This window comes from Crinia signifera, chromosome 4 (assembly GCF_055691185.1).
Source record: "Crinia signifera chromosome 4, ASM5569118v1, whole genome shotgun sequence".
NCBI lineage: Eukaryota > Metazoa > Chordata > Amphibia > Anura > Myobatrachidae > Crinia > Crinia signifera.
Window position 1 is genome coordinate 191,383,427 of NC_139220.1, and position 22,226 is coordinate 191,405,652.

A 22,226-nucleotide genomic window follows, 5' to 3' on the forward strand; every position below is an offset into this window, starting at 1 on the left:
CTATATTTTGAGGTACGGTCAGTTCCACAATCAGATAAGGAAAAATCTACTGAATAACAGCCTATTCTTCTGTCAGATCTGTATTTCAAATATTACCTATACAACCTAAAAATGGACAATTAGACAAGCCAAAGAACATATTTGCTTGTTGTTGCCCCCCAAAAAACCTCTGTAAACCATTGGATCCTCCCAGCTCCAGTGTTTTAATTCATTGTTTGGAGAAACATCCTATCATACAAATTGTGTTCCTCTATAAATTACAAACAGTTTCAATTTACTTAATCACATGTGCAAGCAATATAACTGGTCGGAAATATGTGAACTTTTTGAATGTTCATGTAAACAGCAAAAAATTGGCAGTTCCATGTAAGCTCTCAGGATATGTTTGACAAATACAAAGCTCAAACAATCCTATCATGCAATATTCTTTCTCTATCCTCTCCAGTAAAACATAATAGGAGTTTCATAAGCAATATCTGCTATTTAGTGAATAGTTGTATAGCAAAGTTGTATATAGAAAATTATGTCACTGGTCTCCTTGTGCTACTGTTCTATTCTTACATTGTTGCTATTCCACCTGCACAGCCTAAAATATTATTTGTCATATATATCTTACCTAAATAATTGTAAAAGTGTTACATTATTTCATTATTTTTATTGTTGTGTTATTGTTGTTTGATACAGATATTATAAGATCAAAACACATCAGAATGATGAGAGACATAATGGTTCCATCTTCCAGGGGCCACCACACACTTGGGGAGGTTAAACCCCCCCCCCCCCCCTCTCCTTTCTCCAGTGAGCAATGAGGAACATTATGGAATAAGTGAAGTAGGGTTTTTATTTGGCATAATGATGTGAATTGGGGGTACTAAAGTGTATTTGACACATTTGTGGTGCTGCAAATATTTGTTGTAAATCCAGTGTGAACCCCAAGCTGTATACACTGTTTAGAAAGGTCACAGTAGACCGTACACTGCCTCGGTTGAATCCCCCCAGTAATAACTGGCACCTGCAAAGCTAGGACTTCACTTCTAATAGCCAAGCCTGGATGGGCGAATTAAGTCCGCCTCAACTCTGGTGCCACCAGGTCTTACTTGGGACAAAGTGCCAGAAACCTTTCGGAGAAAGAGAAAAGGAGAAGCTGACTAAGGATGCCTAACAAAAGCAAGCTTTAGAAAAAAACAAATGGCAACACTGCCGTAAACAAGGAAGAAAGAGATCCAATTGCACCACCAACCTCATCGCAACTCACAGGCGACCTAGTCGCACGCACTAGAATTTGACACAATATCACACCACATGAAAAAAGCACAATATAACACCACACAGAAAGTACAGAATTATGACACTAAGGGGCAAAAAACCCTTATGGTGCCAGAAAATTGAATGGCGCCAATCAGCAGCACATTATGTAGAACTCAAAGTCGTATCACTCAAGAATGGAGTAGGCCTAAGCCAAAGAGCACACAATCTTCCAATTAGAGATACCAAAAAAGGAACAAGGATAACTGTTAGGGGCCATAATGCGGCTGCCCAGGTCACCGTTTTGTCTCTACGGGCGTACGGGCAGTTGCCGAGTGTGCGGGATTATGCTGCTGCCCTGGATGTCACTTTATCTAGGCGGTGGCTGAGAAAATTAGCACACCTGTCCTAATTATTTTGTATTACCGGCCCAGACGGTCATGGGAAGGGCTGGCGTATTTATTCCCTGCAGTCCTTTCCTCAGACGTCGGTTATAGGTTCTCCATGCCTGTTTGATCCATTTCCTGCATCTGGTCCTGTATCCTCTTAGGAATTCCAAAAGGTTTCCTTGTCTGAGCTGTCGCTCTCTTGTCCTAGGGGTTTGCCAGTCCTGCATAAAGCTAAATTGGGATTTATTTCCATATTCCAGTTTTATTTCCTTCTATATTTCATCCCTGTGCATTGTTGCATGTGAGGTTTATTGTTGGCATTTACACCCTATGAATTGTTACATCCAGTAGGAGCTGCATATGTTTTCTCTGTGCTCCGCCAAAATTAGGTTTTATTATCATTTCATCCTGTGCATTGTTGCACTTATAGTACTACCATCCGTAGTCATAGAGGTTAACGAGTTATCATCTGGAGTAGAGTGTGTTCCACTACCCAGTCCAGTTTCTTCCTTGTCTTAGCAGCTTTGTATTGTACGTGTGAAGACCTGAGGGCATCTGAGGACTTGATTCTCCTGATAAGGCGGTTGCTAAAGGTGAAGTTTTTTTTTCACAGGAAGCTAAAGGACTGCTGGGGGAGTACAACCATGTCACCAGTACCATCAATCATAGCAATAACCAGGTCTCCAGAACAGATAACTCATGGATACCTAAATGATTCTCCATCATCATTCAGCTATCACCGGCAGGGTTGTGCTGGACTGACTCCATTAAAAATGCCTAGGTGGCCAATAACCAGGGAAGTAACCAGCTCAGTCCCCCGGCCCTGATTAACCGTCTGCGGCTGAGTGCGCTAGCCCGGCGACAGGAAGTAGAACCCAGCGTACCTAGTTGCCTGGCAACTGCCAGAACGGAAGAAGTCAAATGACCGCGCCGTCCCCTGGCATTCCTGGTTGCTGAGCAACCAGACCAGGAGACGCAGCTGCTGGTGTGAACGATGCGAGGGCCTCGCTGTACGTCAAGCAACATGACCAAGCGGGCATGATTCCACCTGCCGTGGCTAACAATATTTATACATTATACGTTCTAATATCATTGTCAACATATCAAATTGTGAAATGTATTGATTGGGGCAACCACAATTTGTTGGCCTGGGACCCCACCAAGCATTATCCAGCCCTGCAGCTGACGCATTCTCCTAATCAATGGCAACACATACCTATTTTCAAATTCATACGTCTTGCTCTGTAAAGCTATGTGCCCCGGCATATGTATCAGCATACAAATAGTCACACATTTGTAAATAATCTTAATTGTGTTAATCATCATGTGGAAAGACACAGAAACAATTTACTGCAGTCAAGTTGTCATTTCCATGAGATGATATATTCCAATCATATGTGGTTATTACATAATTATAATTACTGTACAAAAGCATAAAGACTCATTGCATTTGATATAAATATAGAGACAAATACGATGCTGCACCTGTCTCCTCCCAGCATCAGGAGATGACTCTTCAGCTGACTGTTACTTTCCTGCAGAATGCTGCGTTCCATCTGGAGGTGCTGGCACTGGTCCCGCAGGAACTGCAGCTCTCCTGTACAGTAACAGAAATATGCTGTGATGCATAAGAATCATAACAGACAAACAGATCAGCTGCATTACAGTACAGTTACATAATACGTATAGTAAATGTAACTGGCTTAGAGTGACAGATGGTTACGCAGTGGGTCTGAAGTTCAGCCTTCCAAAATATAATAAATTACGGAATGGAAATAAGGGAAAGCGATTTGTTTACACTTGTGTCTCTAAACTGCAGTAAACTAAACCTTACACTAGGATGAGTGTGGAAGAACTGCAGATGTACATATATCAAAGTAATGACTATCTGCCCTCATCATCGACCCATACCATCATTGCCACCACCATTCTCTGGAATTCTGTAGCCTCCCATTACCTCTAAGCAAGTGTAGGCAGGGCTGCCGAGAGGGGTGGGGAAGTGGGTACTAATTACCCGGGCCCGGGCTTGCTGGAGGGGCCCTGCAGGGGCCCTGGTCTGACCCCCCCCCCCTATTCCCCCACCATCCCTCCGGGCAGCAGCGCACACACCTCTACAGCATGTGAGAACTCATGCTGAGCCTGCTAGGTAGGTGTGCGCTGCTGCTGCTGAGGGGCGTCAATAACCCCCCCCCCCACCATCGACTTTAGAGTGTTTTTTCACCCCATCTATACATTTTGGGGGCTTGGCCTAATCGCGGGAGGTGGCCACGATTATTAAGATATAGCAAAGCCCTTCACTTTAACTTATGCTGCTTTCACATTGCCTAAACGTTTAAGACCCGGTATTTCGAAACAGTATTTAAAACGGGTCTGAGCCACTAAACCCCTTTCACATTTCAGGTGAAAACCGTTTTAAATAGCATGTAAGTACCATTCACACATTCAACCCATTTAACCCCCAAGGACACGTTTCAAGCCATAGAAATAGAGCCGTTCACACTGCATAAAAACCATCTCTGAAACGGCTAGGACCCTACTTTTTAACCGTTTAAGAAATACCGTGGAGCTTTCACACTGCAGCTCTACCCATTTTATAAGGCAAAAAAATACTGCAATATACCGTTTAAGAGTTGCAGTGTGAAAGGGGTATAAGTATAAGTGTATACTGTACCTCTGCAGGGAAGTTGTTACTTTATATAAAGACCATTTGTGTGGCAAATGTCAATTATTTTTAATTACAAATAAACTGTGTAATACTAGTTTTCGACAGCTGCAGATTACACTCTTTAGCACTCTAAAGGTGGGTACACATGGGGGGGTCCACCAAACCCAACCCAACGATTGTCTGGCCAGTCCCTCCCCCTCGCAGCGCAGGTTCCCCCGCACAGGCTGCGAATGGATGTTTAGCATAAACATCCATTTCCATGCTGTGGAGAACACCCACAACTTTCTATGGTTGCTGACCATCGAAAGATGTGGAAGGTACACGCATATAAAAATGACTTTCAAGTCACTTGCATATGCGTGCATGCTGGGAAGGAAATGGGTGGGCAGCTGACATCCAGTGATGTCAGTTGCCTGGCCCCTGCACTTGCGTCACGGCCTCATTACCATGAGAACGCCAAGCATTCTCATGGGAACGTCCATGAAACGCTGGGCGTTCCCATATTGTAATGAGACTGCCTTGCGCCCTTCTCCGCCCACCCGTGTAGGGTGCATGCACCCGGCGAACCGAAAGCTCGCTGTGGGTGCACGCACCCTACGTCTGCACATGCGCAGAAACGCGCCTGCGCATGCACAGACGCCCAACATCGGTCCTCCGTGCGAATGCATGGAGGCCGAAGGAATATGAATAAGGCCTGGTGCGATTGCCTCATGATTCGATCCCGATTTGAATCACAGGGGCAAACAAAATGCATTCAATTTTGACAATATAGTACAGATCTGTACTATGTAGTCCTGCATCCACAGTCTATTTTTTTCATTTGATTTCCATTAAACGGGAGCATGCATCGGGATCGAATGCGGCTGAAAACTGTTCGATTTCTGTTCGATTTTGACTATAAAGTCAAAATCAAAAAGAAAGTCAGAATTGCACTATGTGTACACTAAAATTAAGGGTAAATTTATTAAAGCTTATAAAAATTAACAAAATGATAGACAGAATCTGATTTGGTTGCTAAAAGCTTTAGCAAATATACCCCTAAAGCCTCATACACACTGGGCATTCACTCGGCTGATAAGCACGCGGGAGCGTGCATCAGCACTCACCACCGGGGCATGCACAATGGGGGATTTTGAGCTGAAATTAGCTCAAAACAGCTCAAGAACCTGCCCAGTGTGTATGGGCAGGCTAGTGTTCTGTTATAGTCAAAATCTTACATAGCCAAAATCTTTTTCCTGTGTGTAGTCTGTGCATAGTCAGTCTACTTGATGACTGCAATAGAAACAGGCTGATCCAGACTGGAGCTGACATCACATGACTTCCCTTAAAATCAGGGGTGGCCAAACCGGTCCTCAAGATCTACCAACGGTCCACGTTTTCCAAATCACCTAGCTGGTGCACAGCTGTAGTCATTACTAACTGTCACATTTTCAAACATGCTGCATTCATTCCTAGTATATATCCACAGGTTGCCTGAAAAACATGAACTGTTGGTAGATCTTGAGGACAGGTTTGGCCAACACTGCTTTAAATAAACTCCTAGACATGCCTGCGTTCTTCCTGACCCTCCCAGAAAATGGCTGTTAGCCACCCCCAAATTCTGGCTTCATGTCAATCAACTTGCGTATGGCCAGTGATAAAAAAAAAGTAGCAGGATTTTATTGCAGGATGGCCGTACGCATACGCAGTCGATCAGTAATTGCCCAGCCAGCAAATTTAATTTACAGCCGTACGACCAGATGTGAATACTCCTTATAGCCAGAATCTCACCATATGTATGCAACATTAGTATTGTGGATCAGCTGGATGGCCTATGAGTTGTCCAAGCGTGCTCACAGCAGAACTGTCCATCTATGCCAGCTGCTGCTGGCTCCAGAGCTTCTATGATGGAGCGCTGCTGTTGGCTCAGCACTCCATCCTCCCCAATACAGTAAATAAACAAGATAATATCTATTCATATCTATGTTAGGACCCAACATGAGAAGGCTTAACTAGGGTTCGGGGTACTATATTTGTAAAAAGGGTTTATGGAAAAACTTGTATTGTAAATAGGAAATGTGCAATTTTAACTAAAAAAGTTAAAGCACATTGTTTTAAAGTAATGTAACACCCCACTTCATTACATTCTGTTGTATGCCCATTCGTATATTTATACAGTGGCGTGGAGGGGGGGGGGGGGGGGGGTTACTTTTTACTCTGGCCTGCTGGAAGGGCAGCCCCCATCCCCATTGCAGAAATCCGGGCAGGGGGAGAGAGAGGACACCGCAGCACAGCCTCTCTCCCCAGCTCAGCACACACTGCTCAGTGCCATGTGCTCAGCTGGAGAGAGAGACAGCTGCAGCAGCAGTCTGTCTCTCTCTCCCTCTAATTTTAATTTTTTCACAGGATGTGGCCCTGTCCCTTTCTGGTGGCCCCGCCCCCTCCATTTTACTGGGTACTCCTGACCTGTCAGAGCCCCTGTATTTATATACAGAATATGTGGAGGATGCAGCTACATAACATCTATATATAAATTGGATGCAGTCATAAGGGTAAATTATCTAAGATGGAAGTTCTACACATTCCAGCATGCCCTGCCACTAAGATGGGAGTTATTTTGAAGATGGGATGTTGCCTATAGCAACCAATCAGATTCTACTTCTTATTTATTTAGCACCTTCTGATTGGTTGCTATAGGCAACATCCCATATTCAGTAGAACGCTCATCTTAGATAATTGACCCCATAATGTTAACATATACATATATGTTGACATTGTTGAAATCCCAGCATGCACTGCAACTGGGCTGTGGCAGGACATGCGGGAATGTGTAGTTCCACATGTTGAGTGCATCTAGTTCAGTAGCGCACGCAGGGGGGGGGGGGTTGAGTACCCAGAAACCCCCCCAGGAGTCTAAGGGCCCTAGGCTGAAAGCTGAGGGTCTCCTCTTTCCATGGGTACAAGAATTTTAAAAATCGGCCCTTGAGAACCGGAGATATCTGACTTCAAAGCAGTGGTCCCCATCCAAGCCTATTAATTGCTCTTCCCAGTCAGATATTTCAGGTTCCGTCTGACTTAGAGTTTTTCTGAGGGTATATTCCAAAAGCTGAGACTCTTCCCCTTTGATGGACACTAGAAGCTTGTCTCTACTGTTCCCACAACCAGAGATATCAGCCTTCCAGCAGCTGGTTACTGCTCCAGCTCCACACACCTGGTATGTAGTTTTATATACTTGTTGGCAGATTGTTTTGCCTCCTGAACTCTGATCCCCTAGTCCCTAACACCATTTGGTAGGTGGGATTCTCTAGTTTTTAATTCCATTAAAATCTAAGAAATCTATTTCTGGGAACTGGAGATATCTGCAGTCAAGCAAGCTGTCCTCCCACCAGAAAATTATGGATAATAAGCCCACTCCACTATACACCCCTCCTCTGCGTATTAAACATCCTCTACCACCCTGGAAGTAATGTATTAGGGCCCCTTCATTCAGCCCAATGCCCCTTTCTCCCACCCCATCTCCCACCATCTGTGCAGTAAAGGGGCAATTAGTGTAAATTACTGATCCAGGCCCTACATGCTGAGCGGTTGATATAATACCCCCTACCACCCGCGTGACATCAAAGCTTCCCCCACCCCTACTGCTGGAGGATCGGTAGGGGCCCCAATACATTGCTATGCCCAGGGGTCTACACTGCTGTTATGTATGTATGTATATATATATATATATATATATATATATATATATATATATATATATATAAATGTGTGTGTGTGTATATTATTATTTATATACATTTGGTCTATCTATAATACTTTAACTGACCCAGCATATACTGGGTCACCTAAGTGTCCATCTCCGTGCTTTGCTCCGCCCCTCTGGAAACCCCCTTCTGAAAATCCTGCGTTTGCCACTGTAGTTTAGTGCCTATATGTAAAAGTCCACATGAGAGAATCAGGTACATTAGGAGGAAGTTTTGAAGGAGGTAAACCAAAAAATATAAGACAAAGGCAAAAATGTCAAGGACGCTGCACAAAAATCTAAAAAGCATGTACAATATACTAGGCATAGACCATGCAGTGAGTGTGCATGATGCCAGGGGAGTGCACTCACCATGTAGTGTTGCTGGTTCCTGACCTGCATGCCCGCTACAGCTCTTCATGCTGATTTCTGCTCTCAGACTGGTGATTTCCATCTCATATTCCTGTCTTGTCTCCTGCAGCTCATGCAGCTCAGCTCGTAGCCGGCACAGCTCTTCCTGCAAAGAAGCAATGTCACTTTCCCTCTCAGCTGCTGCCTCCTCTGCTGACTGCCGCAGAGCCAGGATTTCCTCCTGAGCACAGCGTAACTCCTGAGACACCTCCAGCAGCTCACACTCCTTCTCCTGCTCTAGACTGTCCACTTCTTCCTGCACAGAGCGCAGCTGAGCTTCAAAGGGAGGAAAACAAAATGTGATGCAGACACTGAAGAATTAGCTATGTATGTTTAATTGTTCTATGAATATGGGCACTTACATACGGTATCCTTTTCATGTAATGCCTATAATCTAGTTGGGTTTTTTTGTTACTGATATTTAAGGTACATGTGAAATTTTAAAAGCACTAACTTACTGTACATCCTCAACTAACCAGATCCCAGGGAACTGCTGTATGCAGGAGTGTGGAGTGAAAGGATAAAAATCTCTTATTGCAGCTTGTGATTGATCCTCCTACTGATTACTGTACAAACCCTGTGACAGAGGCGGGATCATGGGCAGGACTGGATTAAAGTTTGGTGAAAACCCCTACCAGGGATGAATCTAGGACCTTCAGCACCCAGGGCAACATAGTAATTTAGCTCCGCTTCATCTCCCACCCCTTGCATACACGTATGGGTATCAATTCCAGCACCTGGGGCATGTGACCCCCTAGCATCTCTCTAGTTGTAGCCCTGCCTCTATCAATAATGCATATGGATGACCGGTAGTGGTAATGCCGGAGGTCAGAATACAATTGAAAAGAGGGAATCCAGACAGCCTAGCCCCCTCTCCCACACACAGTCTAACCCTATCTATCCCCACCAGTGCCTAACCATACATTCCCACCCTGTCACCAAAACCTAACCCTCTAGCCCCCCAGCCTAACCCCTTCCACCCCACAGTCACAGCTTCAACATGCGGCACAGAACTCGGTGTCTGTCCGCCAACGTCCCTACGCGTTTCGTCAGAGACTTCATCAGTGAGGTGGCCTGACTGACGCTAGAAATATGAATATAATATAAGGAGTTGCTAGTGTCAGTCAGGCCACCCCACTGACAAAGTCACTGACAAAACACGTAGGGGCATGGCCTGACTGATGCAACATTGGAGGACAGTGGAGAACTGACACCGAGATCTGTGCCGCCTATTGAAGCTGTGACTGCACACAGCCAGTGTGTAGCCAGGGAACCGTGTGTTCACAGAGCGGGTCCTTTTCTGCTCATATCGATTGCTGATTGCCAGTGTGGATTATATGTAATGCCAGGTGGTTTTTCCAGTCCACCACTGAGGGAAAACTTGGTACACATGACGTACATTGAAGCTTTTTCAACTCATTTAATAAACCAGATGATACTGCACTATTGAGCGCCCTTTTCTTCTATTTTGTTGTAGATATATATATCTATATCAATTGATCTGCAAATATATGATTTGATGGATCAGGAACAATCCATACATATATGTGTCCGTCCAAGTTGAGCTGTCAACCATCACTGGCAGTTGGTGTATGGGTGGTCGGCAGATCACCCATACACACAACATGATTGTGTTGCACAGCCAATATGATATGTCTGTGAACAACATGGTTCAAACACATATTGTTGGTACACACTGGCCAATGGAACAGAATTATATCAGCCATTTAATTAATTCTGCCAGTGTGCGCATTGAGGACCAAGGTTGGGAATGCCTGCTTAAGGGTTTTATTTAAACCTTTTTCAGTGGAATAGCATGTGTGTTAATTAAAACGTGGCACTTGTGAGTTACAAATGTGGCTTTATAACTGAAATGTACCAAAAATGGGCTTACAAAGATTGACTTTATTTATCTTAAATTCATCTGTATTCCACTGTACAATTATTTAATGTGAAATGTGGTTAGCATACCAGCAGTCAGGTTGGCGGAAGTTGAAATCCCAGTGCTAGAATCACGACTTGCAGCCAGAACACTGGTGCTGGAATATTAATCGTAAGTATGCCAGGACAGGTTAGGGTTAGGCTGCGGGGGAGGGTTAGGTTTGAGCACTAATGCGGGGTACACACCAGGACGACCCGCTCACGATGCACATCATGAGCGGGTCGTCAGTGTCTCGTCCGACCCGCTCACGATGACGCGGGGGGGCACGACCCGCTCACGATGTGCACCGTGAGCGGGTCCGATCCGATGGCGACCCGCACTCGGCTGTATGGTCGTCATTGAGATCCTACCTGCAGCAGGTAGGATCTTAATAACGACCGACCGACCCGCGGGACCGCGCATCGGATCGGTATTGGTCCACACCAGGTCAGAAAAGGGCCCAATCAGCACACAATCTACATCCAATTGATCGGAATTGGATCTAGATTGTGCGGATCGGGCCCTAGTCGTCCTGGTGTGTACCCAGCATTAGAGGTGGGGGAGGGTATGGCTCTGGGAGAGGAGGGTTAGGGATAGGCACTAAGAAGGGAGGGTTAGGGTTAGGCATCAGGTAGGGAGGGTTAGGCTCTGAGAGAGGAGGGTTAGGGTTAGGCATCAGGTAGGGAGGGTTAGGGTTAGGCTCTGAGAGAGGAGGGTTAGGGTTAGGCATCAGGTAGGGAGGGTTGGGGATAGGCTCTGAGAGAGGAGGGTTAGGGTTAGGCATCAGGTAGGGAGGGTTAGGGTTAGGCTCTGAGAGAGGAGGGTTAGGGTTAGGCAACAGGTAGGGAGGGTTAGGGGGGACAGGAAGCAGGTAAGTATACTTACTACACCCCTGTTGGAATTCTCAGCACCAAGATGCCGCTGCCAGTTTTACAACCGCCAGCACCCCAACCATTAACTGGCAATCAGTATGTATTCCATTTAATACAGCTGCGATAACATTTATTATGCATAAACGCAATATCCATTGTGAAAACCTCTTTGTCACTTTGTTGCACACCTTGTAGCCGCTGAATTTGCTTGGTAAAGATTTCTGCTTGCTGGGCACTGGCCAATCTTTCTTCCTCCAGAATACCTGTAATGCAAACATCAAAAGTCAAGTATCAATCTGAAACATTTTCAAATAATGATATAATTGGTTATAATTTCCCTAATTAAGTCCCCAACAGCATAAACTGGATCCTGAATCTTTAAGATCATTTTACCTAGGCCACCTTCTGAACCATTAGGGAAATCCCCAAAACTCTAGCTTCGTATCAGGTGGCTCTCCATCTTTTAAATCTGCATATGTTTTAATATATATAAACTTCAACAAAATGGCCACATTAATTTTTCTTATTAGCTAGCATTTTTGTGACTTTAGGAAAAAAGAAAGGTAGTCACTGCAGTTTACAGGCCACAGTATGTATTTATTACATGGAATAGGATATTGATTAGTAATGCAAAAGACTTTCTATAGTAGCACGTGATTGTCCCACTCCCATTTAACTACATTTTGAACTGAAAACTGACCTATATAATGAACTATGATGTGATTATACTTTACTGTAATTATGTGCAATTCCCTGATTTGTGACTTCCGGCTTGTTATTTACCCTGCATCTCCAGAAAGCTGTCTTCATGTTTCAGTGCCAATTCCCGAGTCTCCTCTAGCTCTGTCAGCAGTTGTATGATCTGTGTCCTTAAATCCTGACTCTCTAAGATCATGCTGCCTGGGCCACTTTCTGAACCACTTGGAACATCTCCAGACTCTGACTCCAGATCAGGTGGCTCTTCATCTTCTGAATCTGTGAGCAATATAGAAAGTGAATCCATAAATATCCTGGAAGTAAAAACCTTCTCATTTAAATTTACAGTATGTGTTCAGTAATATCTTATGATTGTGTTAGATTGAGAGTACATTTTAAATATTATTATTACATAGTAAATCTTCATTTCATGTTATGTTTCATATTGTAAGGAAAATTGTAAAACATCTTTAATTAATAAACATTGAGTTAAAATAAATAAATTAAGGCAATTAAAATGTCAGGTTTAAATAAATGTCTATGTATTATTATTATTATTATTATTACTATTATTAATCCTTTTTTTTTATAATAACCGTTTTTTTTTATATTTTTATTTTTTATATGGCCCCATAACATATTCACAGTGCCGTACACTGATGTAACATGTGCAGAGAGAGTTAGATTTGGGTGTTATTTTGTTTCTAAACACAACAAAGAAAGAGAGATCTGTCTACCACTGTCTACCACTGTCTGTCTACATAAAATGACATAACAAACAACCAATCACATGGGGAGTATACATATAATGTGATTGGTTGTTTGTTATGTAATTTTATGTTTTGGCTTTCTTTGATTGGACAGTGGGGGTATTTAATCCCTGAATTGAGCACCAAGGTTATTCTCCTTGAGAAAGATCATAGTGATGATCGAAAACGCGTTTGGAGGATTTGGTGTTTTTATGTAACCCTGATCTGGACTTGGACTTTTTACTACCTTCAGCCTACAATGAATGACGGATTCTGGGCCATCATACATTGTTTCCAAGCGCTTATGAGAACTGATTTATTTCAGATGCTCCACCCAATTAACCCCTTCATGACAGAGCCAGTTTGTGCCTTCATGACAGAGCCCTTTTTTTCAAATCTGACATGTCTCACTTAAGTGGGGATAACTTTTTTTTGCTTTTACTTATCCCAGTGATTTTGAGATTGTTTTCTCGTGACACATTGTACTTCAAGTTAGTGGTAAATTTTCGTCGATACAGTCTGTGTTTTTTTGTAAAAAATACCAAAATATCGTGAAAAAATGGAAAATTTAGCAATTTGCAAAATGTTAAATTTTCTGCTTGTGAGACAAATAATCATACCACTCAAAATAGTTAATAACTAACATAGACCATATGTCTACTTTATGTTTCCATCATTATTTCAACTTCCTTTTAATTTTTTTGGACACTAGGAGGCTTACAATATGAATAGCAAATTCTCAAATTTTCATGAAAATTTCAAACACTGATTTTTTTAGGGACCAGTTCAGTTCTGATGTGACTTTGAGGGACTTGTATGTGAGACACCCCCATAAATGATGCCATTTCAAAAACTGCACCCCTCACAGTATTCAAAACAGCATTTTGGAAGTTTGTTAACCCTTTAGGTGTTTCACAGGAATTAAAACAAAGTGTAGGTGAAATTTCAAAATTTCTTTTTTTTTGCAGAGTTTCAATTTTAATACATTTTTCTAACGAATACAGTAGATTTTACTAGAGAAATGTGACTAAAAATTGATTCCCCCAATTCTTTTGTTTTCAAAAATATCCTATATGTGGCCCTAGTGTGCACGTTGACCAAACCACAGGCTTCATAATAGAAGGAGCACCTACTTGATTTTGGAGCCTCCTTTTTATGAGATTTTTTTTTAGGCACCATGTAGGTTTCTAGGCACCATAAGTGCTAAAAGTTAGGAACCTCCCCCACAAGTCACCCCATTTTGCAATCTACACCCCTCAGGGAATTCATCTAGGGGTATAGTGTACATTTCAAACCCCCAGGGGTTTCACCAATTTTGGTACAACTGGGATGTGAAAATGGAAAATTACATTTTTTTACACAAACATGCAGTTCTGGCTCAAAATTTTTCATTTTCACAAGGAATGAAGGAGACAAAGCACCCCAAAATCTGTGCCCCAATTTCTCCCGAGTACGGCAATGCCTCACATGTGACCAAAAAATACCAGTTGGGTGCATGGCAGGACTTAGAAGGGAAGGAGTGATTTTTGGATTTTGCAGCAAAGATTTTGGTGGAATGAATGGTGGGTGCTATGTTGCATTAGCAAGACTCCCAAAGCACCAATACAGTGGAACCCCCCCACAAGTCACCCCATTTTGCAAAGTACACCCCTCAGGGAATTCATCTAGGGGTATAGTGTACATTTCAAACCCCCAGGGGTTTCACCAATTTTGGTACAACTGGGATGTGAAAATGGAAAATTACATTTTTTTACACAAACATGCAGTTCTGGCTCAAAATTTTTCATTTTCACAAGGAATGAAGGAGACAAAGCACCCCAAAATCTGTGCCCCAATTTCTCCCGAGTACGGCAATGCCTCACATGTGACCAAAAAATACCAGTTGGGTGCATGGCAGGACTCAGAAGGGAAGGAGTGATTTTTGGATTTTGCAGCAAAGATTTTGGTGGAATGAATGGTGGGTGCTATGTTGCATTAGCAAGACTCCCAAAGCACCAATACAGTGGAACCCCCCCACAAGTCACCCCATTTTGCAAAGTACACCCCTCAGGGAATTCATCTAGGGGTATAGTGTACATTTCAAACCCCCAGGGGTTTCACCAATTTTGGTACAACTGGGATGTGAAAATGGAAAATTAAATTTTTTTACACAAACATGCAGTTCTGGCTCAAAATTTTTCATTTTCACAAGGAATGAAGGAGACAAAGCACCCCAAAATCTGTGCCCCAATTTCTCCCGAGTACGGCAATGCCTCACATGTGACCAAAAAATACCAGTTGGGTGCATGGCAGGACTTAGAAGGGAAGGAGTGATTTTTGGATTTTGCAGCAAAGATTTTGGTGGAATGAATGGTGGGTGCTATGTTGCATTAGCAAGACTCCCAAAGCACCAATACAGTGGAACCCCCCCACAAGTCACCCCATTTTGCAAAGTACACCCCTCAGGGAATTCATCTAGGGGTATAGTGTACATTTCAAACCCCCAGGGGTTTCACCAATTTTGGTACAACTGGGATGTGAAAATGGAAAATTACATTTTTTTACACAAACATGCAGTTCTGGCTCAAAATTTTTCATTTTCACAAGGAATGAAGGAGACAAAGCACCCCAAAATCTGTGCCCCAATTTCTCCCGAGTACGGCAATGCCTCACATGTGACCAAAAAATACCAGTTGGGTGCATGGCAGGACTCAGAAGGGAAGGAGTGATTTTTGGATTTTGCAGCAAAGATTTTGGTGGAATGAATGGTGGGTGCTATGTTGCATTAGCAAGACTCCCAAAGCACCAATACAGTGGAACCCCCCCACAAGTCACCCCATTTTGCAAAGTACACCCCTCAGGGAATTCATCTAGGGGTATAGTGTACATTTCAAACCCCCAGGGGTTTCACCAATTTTGGTACAACTGGGATGTGAAAATGGAAAATTACATTTTTTTACACAAACATGCAGTTCTGGCTCAAAATTTTTCATTTTCACAAGGAATGAAGGAGACAAAGCACCCCAAAATCTGTGCCCCAATTTCTCCCGAGTATGGCAATGCCTCACATGTGACCAAAAAATACCAGTTGGGTGCATGGCAGGACTCAGAAGGGAAGGAGTGATTTTTGGATTTTGCAGCAAAGATTTTGGTGGAATGAATGGTGGGTGCTATGTTGCATTAGCAAGACTCCCAAAGCACCAATACAGTGGAACCCCCCCACAAGTCACCCCATTTTACAAAGTACACCCCTCAGGGAATTCATCTAGGGGTATAGTGTACATTTCAAACCCCCAGGGGTTTCACCAATTTTGGTACAACTGGGATGTGAAAATGGAAAATTACATTTTTTTACACAAACATGCAGTTCTGGCTCAAAATTTTTCATTTTCACAAGGAATGAAGGAGACAAAGCACCCCAAAATATGTGCCCCCATTTCTCCCGAGTACGGCAATGCCTCACGTGTGACCAAAAAATACCAGTTGGGTGCATGGCAGGACTCAGAAGGGAAGGAGTGATTTTTGGATTTTGCAGCACAGATTTTGGTGGAATGAATGGTGGGTGCTATGTTGCATTACCAATACAGTGGAACCCCCCCACAAGTGACCCCATTTTGCAAACTACACCCCTCAGGGAATTCATCTAGGGGTATAGTGTACATTTCAAACCCCCAGGGGTTTCATCAATTTTGGTACAACTGGGCAGTGAAAATGAAAAAAATACATTTTTTTACACAAAAATGTACTTCTGGCTCAAAATTTTTCATTTTCACAAGGAATGAAGGAGACAAAGCACCCCAAAATATGTGCCCCCATTTCTCCAGAGTACGGCAATGCCTCACATGTGACCAAAAAATACCAGTTGGGTGCATGGCAGGACTCAGAAGGGAAGGAGTGATTTTTGGTTTTTGCAGCTCAGATTCTGGTGGAATGAATGGTGGGTGCTATGTGGCATTAGCAAGACCCCCGAAGCACGGTGAAATGATGAACCTAATAATCCATAGATGTGTGGTATATTTTGAGACACTCCTTTATACATAGGCCGGTTTGTCGGGGCAAGTTTCACAGTGGAAAATAGTTTCCTTTCTTATTCCCTTTTTATAGCAAACTTTGCACCTTTTTTGTGTCCTGCCCTTTCTTGCAGTGGAGGGGATTTCGTTGGGAAAATGCTGCCCTGGTACAATACGGGGGCCAGTACTAGAAGTACTGGGGCCCTCTGCCTGCTGATTCCCAAATGTTAGGCTCTTTATGACTTCCTCTTGAAAGTGCATAAATGTCCCCCTCTGGCCGGTAGAACGGAATAGCACGTAAGCGTTATACAGTGCCATCTGGATGATATACACGGCCAGCTTCTTGTACCAGATATTTGTTTTCCGCAGGGCACTGTACGGCTTCAGTACCTGATCTGAAAGATCCACTCCACCCATGTACTTATTGTAATCTAGGATACAATTTGGTTTTGAGGTGTGGGTACTGGTACCTCGTACAGGGATGGAGGTGGTACTGTCTCCATGAATTGTTGTCAGTATAAGGACATCCCTCTTGTCCTTATATTTGACCAACAACATATTTTCGGTGCATATTCCCCTGCTTTCACCCCTTCTCATTACTTGGGCAATGTGCGTTTTGGGGAGGCCTCTTTGGTTCTTGCGCACAGTACCGCAAGCTGCTGTACCTCTTGAACCAAGGGCCTTAAACAGGGGGATGCTGGTGTAAAAGTTATCCACATAGAGGTGATAACCCTTATCCAGGAAGGGGTGCATTAAATCCCAGACAATTTTTCCACTAACACTTACGAGGGAGGGGGGGGCATTCTGGTGGTTCAATTCTTGAATCCTTCCCTTCATATACCCTAAACTTGTGGGTGTACCCTGTGGTGCTTTCACACAGCTTATACATTTTTATCCCATACCTTGCCCTCTTACTGGGAAGGTACTGGCGGAATTTAACCCTTCCTTTAAAATGTATAAGGGACTCGTCGATACTAATACATTTATCAGGGATGTATAGCTCTGCAAATTTGGCACTGAAATGATCAATGACCGGCCTGACTTTGAATAGCCTGTCAAAGGTGGGATCATCTCTGGGTGGGCACTGTGCATTATCGGTGTAATGTATAAATTTATGGATTGCCTCAAAACGAGCCCGGGGCATGGCCATACGGTGAAATGGGGTGCTGTACAGAACATCTGTACTCCAATATTGCCTAATTTGTGGCTTTTTTACTATGCCCATATGTAACACCAGACCCCAAAACGTCATCATCTCTACTGCATCTACAGGGGTCCACCTAGCAAATGATGACGTGGGGTTTTGAGCAATAAACTGCTGGGCATATAAATTAGTTTGGTCCACCATTAAATTTATAAAATCATCAGAGAAAAATAATTTAAAAATGTCAATTTCTCTGAGACCTGTTGAATCAAATTGGATTCCTGGGATGGCCAAAAACTCAGGAACCTGGGGCTCAAAATTGTCTGGTGGTGGGGTCCATACGAGATCAATTATTGGGGGGGGGGTCTCAGCTGCTCTACGGGGGCGTCTTTGAGGGGGTCCCTCATCATCAGAGGAGGAAGAGGAGCTTAAGACAAATCCTTCAAATTCCCCGCTTGCCTCACTGGCTGTGTCAGAGTCAGAGGCAAGCATGGCATATGCCTCCTCCACCGAATACATTCTCCTGGATGACTGGGACGACATTTGGGATGACATTTGGGATGCCATTTATATTTTTGTGTTACTGGTAGTGAAATGTTTCAACACGTGTATAGTGTAGGGGGGGTACAAACTTTATTTCAACCCGGGGGGTATGTAGTGTGTATGTATGTAGTGCAGAAAAAAAAAATAAAAAAATAAAAAAATTGAAGGGTTCAAAAAAAAAAAAAAAAATGGAAGGGGTTAAAAAAAAAAATGGAAGGGGTTAAAAAAAAATGGAAGGGGTTAAAAAAAAAAAATGGAAGGGGTTAAAAAAAAAAAGGTCCTGCGCCAAAAATTGAGCACAGATGTTGGTCAGTAACGTCCGTCACTGAACAGCGCTCAAAGGCAACAGGAATTTGATCAAAAAAAAAATAAAATAGATCAACCCTGTGCCGAAAAAGCTGATCAGTGATGTACGTCACTGATCAGCGCACAGTGGCCACAGGACACACACAAAATCACAGTGTGTGTAAAAAAAAATTAAAAAAAGACCCCACAGCACCCACAAAAAAAAAAAAAGGTGATCAGTGATGCGACACTGATTACCAGTGAGGTGCAGCAGGTGCACAACCTTTGGTGCAACTGACAGTGCAACTGACAGGTATATATAAAAAAAAAAAAAACCTCTGTACCCCCAAAAAAGTTGCTGATCACCTCAGATATAGTGATCAGCACAAAAGGCGGGGGCAGCAGACACAAAATTTAGCACTCTCTATCACTCTCTGTCACTATCTCTCTCTATCTCTCTATCTCTCACTATCTATCACTCTATGACACTGCAGCAGCAGCACTGACAGGTATATCTATATATAAAAAAAAACCTGCGCCCCCAAAAAGTTGCTGATCAGTTAATTTATACTGATCAGCACAAAAGGGGGGGCAGCAGTCAGTTATAAAAAAAATATATAGCACAATCTGTCACTATCTCTCTATCTCTCTCTCTCTATCTCTCTCTATCTCTCTCTATCTATCTATAGCTCTATCACACTGCAGCAGCACAAAATATAGCACTAGGCCTCTCTATCTCTCTCTATCTCTCTCTATCTCTTTCAGTTATATAAAAAATATATAGCACAATCTGTCACTATCTCTCTCTCTATCTCGCTCTCTCTATCTCTCTCTATCTCTCTCTATCTCTCTATCTATAGCTCTATCACACTGCAGCAGCACAAAATATAGCACTAGGCCTCTCTATCTCTCTCTATCTCTCTCTATCTCTCTCTCTCTAACTCTCTCTCTATCTAATAAATCGCAACAGCACAAGATGTCACAGGATGTCACAAGATGTCACAAGCATAAGCAATATCAATGATCAGGTAAGTATTTTGGATGGGTTCTGGTCAGTATAGGCGGCAGCTGGGCACGGTGACCGCACTGCACGCTATTCCAGACCGGAATGGCGTCTGCAGTGCAGTCACCGTTAGTTTAAACCCCCCTCCATGGCTGTGATTGGTCCGTCGGTCCGACGAACCAATCACGGCCTTTGGGGGCGGGAGGGGTGAGGTGGGGTGACACCAGTGTCACCCTTACACCCCGCGGTGATTGGTGCTGTACTTTACAGCACCAATCACCTCCGATCCCGTGTCACCGGCGAACGTTATTCGCCGGTGACACAGAAAACGCTGTGAATGGCTGTTCACAATGAACAGCCAATCACAGCGATCGCCGACGGGGGGGCGGCATCGCCGCCCCCCCTGGGCATGCACGGACATGTCTGCTGTCAGGGACAGCAGACATCGTCCCTCTGTCACTGCGTCTCTAGACGCAGTGACAGTTTTAAGCCATGACGTATATATACGTCAACGGTCGGGAAGTACTTCCCGGCCATGACGTATATATACGTCAAATGTCGTGAAGGGGTTAAGTAATCAGCCATTTATTTTTCTGTGTTACCATGTACATGCTTGTTTATATGTGAATAAAAGTGGTATTGCACCATATGCCCTTTTTTCCAACTTTTTTTGGTTATTCATCTGGATCGAGCAAAACGATCTGTGGAGTCAGAGGAATTTGCAGTCTACTTGGGAGAAGAGGAGATGCTATATTGGCAGGAGGAACGTATGGTTATAGATACCTATATATGTCTGTTAAGATTCGGAGAAGAGGACCGTTCCTGTATATCTAGGGACGTACTGTGATTTCGAAAAGGCACCGGTGGAGGGAACATCTCATTTTTTGCTGTTGTTATTTTGATTCTGTGTAGAGTAAATACTGGCTGTTTTATTTTAACACAGCAATATAGATATCAGTTTGAAGTACAAACCCCACCGATATATCTTACTCTCTTTGCACATGTTACATCTGCCACACCTGCAGTGCAGCATGGTTTTGTCCATAAGAAAGAGAATTTGAATTTATGAATAAACCAAAATCAGGCCCTATTTGTGTACAATTTTGTAGCTTCACTCATAGCAACATTTCTATCTGAAAAATTCCAAATATTTACAGTATTTGTGTTGACAATATCATGTATAATTAGTAAGTACCAGTGGCTAGTTGAAGGCTGCAAGTAGCTTTTCAGTGCTGACAATGGCATTGGCACTGATTTTTGGCCAAATTCACAAAATTGCAACCCAAGGCAGGAACATTTTTATGTAAGTCCAGGATTGAATTGATTCCTGCAGTATTTCTGCAGTTACTATTCCCGGAACTGTTGTATAACCAGTGCTATTTTTCAGCAGGAACGGTCCGGAACGCCGTTCCTGAAGTTTAAATAAAAAATGACGTCATCAGGAACGGCGTTCCGGAACCTGCTCAGTACTCGGGTGGCGGTGGGGGGCTCATCGCGCGCGAGGGGAAAGAGCGACTGAATAGCCAGTGAGTGTGCCTGGCTGTGACGGGCGGCGTGCGTCTGGCAGTCGCAGCTGTCCTGCGCGACTCTGTGGGTAGCGCTGTCCACAGCAGCTACACACTACGCAGCGGCAGGCGGGCAGTCCAGCAAGAAGAGGGGGAGCGGCCATGACCTCCGGAGCAGCCGCGGGAGAAGCGGCAGAGATGAATTGGTGAGTGTGGTCACGGTGCGGTGCTCCTAGCAGCAGCGAGTCAATCTCACCCGCTCCCCGTGCTGCGCTGCCTGCTGCTGTGTACTTGTAGTTCTTATTCTGCAGTGCAGTCACCACAGCAGGAGGCAGCGCAGCACGGGGAGCGGGTGAGATTGACTCGCTGCTGAGCTTGTGCAGCCTTCAGTACAAAAAAAATACTTATGTCCATCTGCTGATGAAGGGTTCCTCGCTCAGGTGCTGTCTCCCACCTCCAGGCCTCCACGGTCCTGCAGCAGTGCTCCTCTCCCCCTGCCCCGCAGTTGCTTTTGGTGCCTGAAAATGATGAGCTTAGTGTGTGTGATGTAACATGTAAGGGGCATCAGTCTGTGATGTAACATGTAAGGGGCATCAGTCTGTGATGTAACATGTAAGGGGCATCAGTCTGTGATGTAACGTGTAAGGGGCATCAGTCTGTGATGTGACGTGTAGGGGGCATCAGTCTGTGATGTAACGTGTAAGGGGCATCCGTCTGTGATGTAACGTGTAAGGGGCATCAGTCTGTGATGTAACGTGTAAGGGGCATCAGTCTGTGATGTAACATGTAAGGGGCATCAGTCTGTGATGTAACATGTAAGGGGCATCAGTCTGTGATGTAACGTGTAAGGGGCATCAGTCTGTGATGTAACGTGTAAGGGGCATCAGTCTGTGATGTAACGTGTAAGGGGCATCAGTCTGTGATGTAACGTGTAAGGGGCATCAGTCTGTGATGTAACGTGTAAGGGGCATCAGTCTGTGATGTAACGTGTAAGGGGCATCAGTCTGTGATGTAACGTGTAAGGGGCATCACGGTGTGTGATGTAACGTGTAAGGGGCATCACGGTGTGCGAGGTAACGTGTAAGGGGCAT

The 22,226-nt window shown here is 43.9% G+C and overlaps 1 protein-coding gene across 4 annotated transcripts in view; it reads right to left on the reverse strand.

Moving 5' to 3' along the window:
• Nucleotides 1-22,226, reverse strand: part of CCDC136 (coiled-coil domain containing 136) — a 65,538-nt gene that overhangs the window by 22,484 nt on the left and 20,828 nt on the right. For all 4 annotated transcript variants that reach the window (XM_083183274.1, XM_083183273.1, XM_083183275.1 and 1 more), the window contains exons 3-6: nt 12,005-12,196; nt 11,410-11,484; nt 8,390-8,704; nt 3,120-3,231 (exon numbers count right to left, since the gene is read on the reverse strand). In XM_083183274.1, coding sequence (XP_083039400.1) covers nt 3,120-3,231; nt 8,390-8,704; nt 11,410-11,484; nt 12,005-12,196 — 694 coding nt within the window. The remainder of the gene's footprint in view (nt 1-3,119; nt 3,232-8,389; nt 8,705-11,409; nt 11,485-12,004; nt 12,197-22,226) is intronic.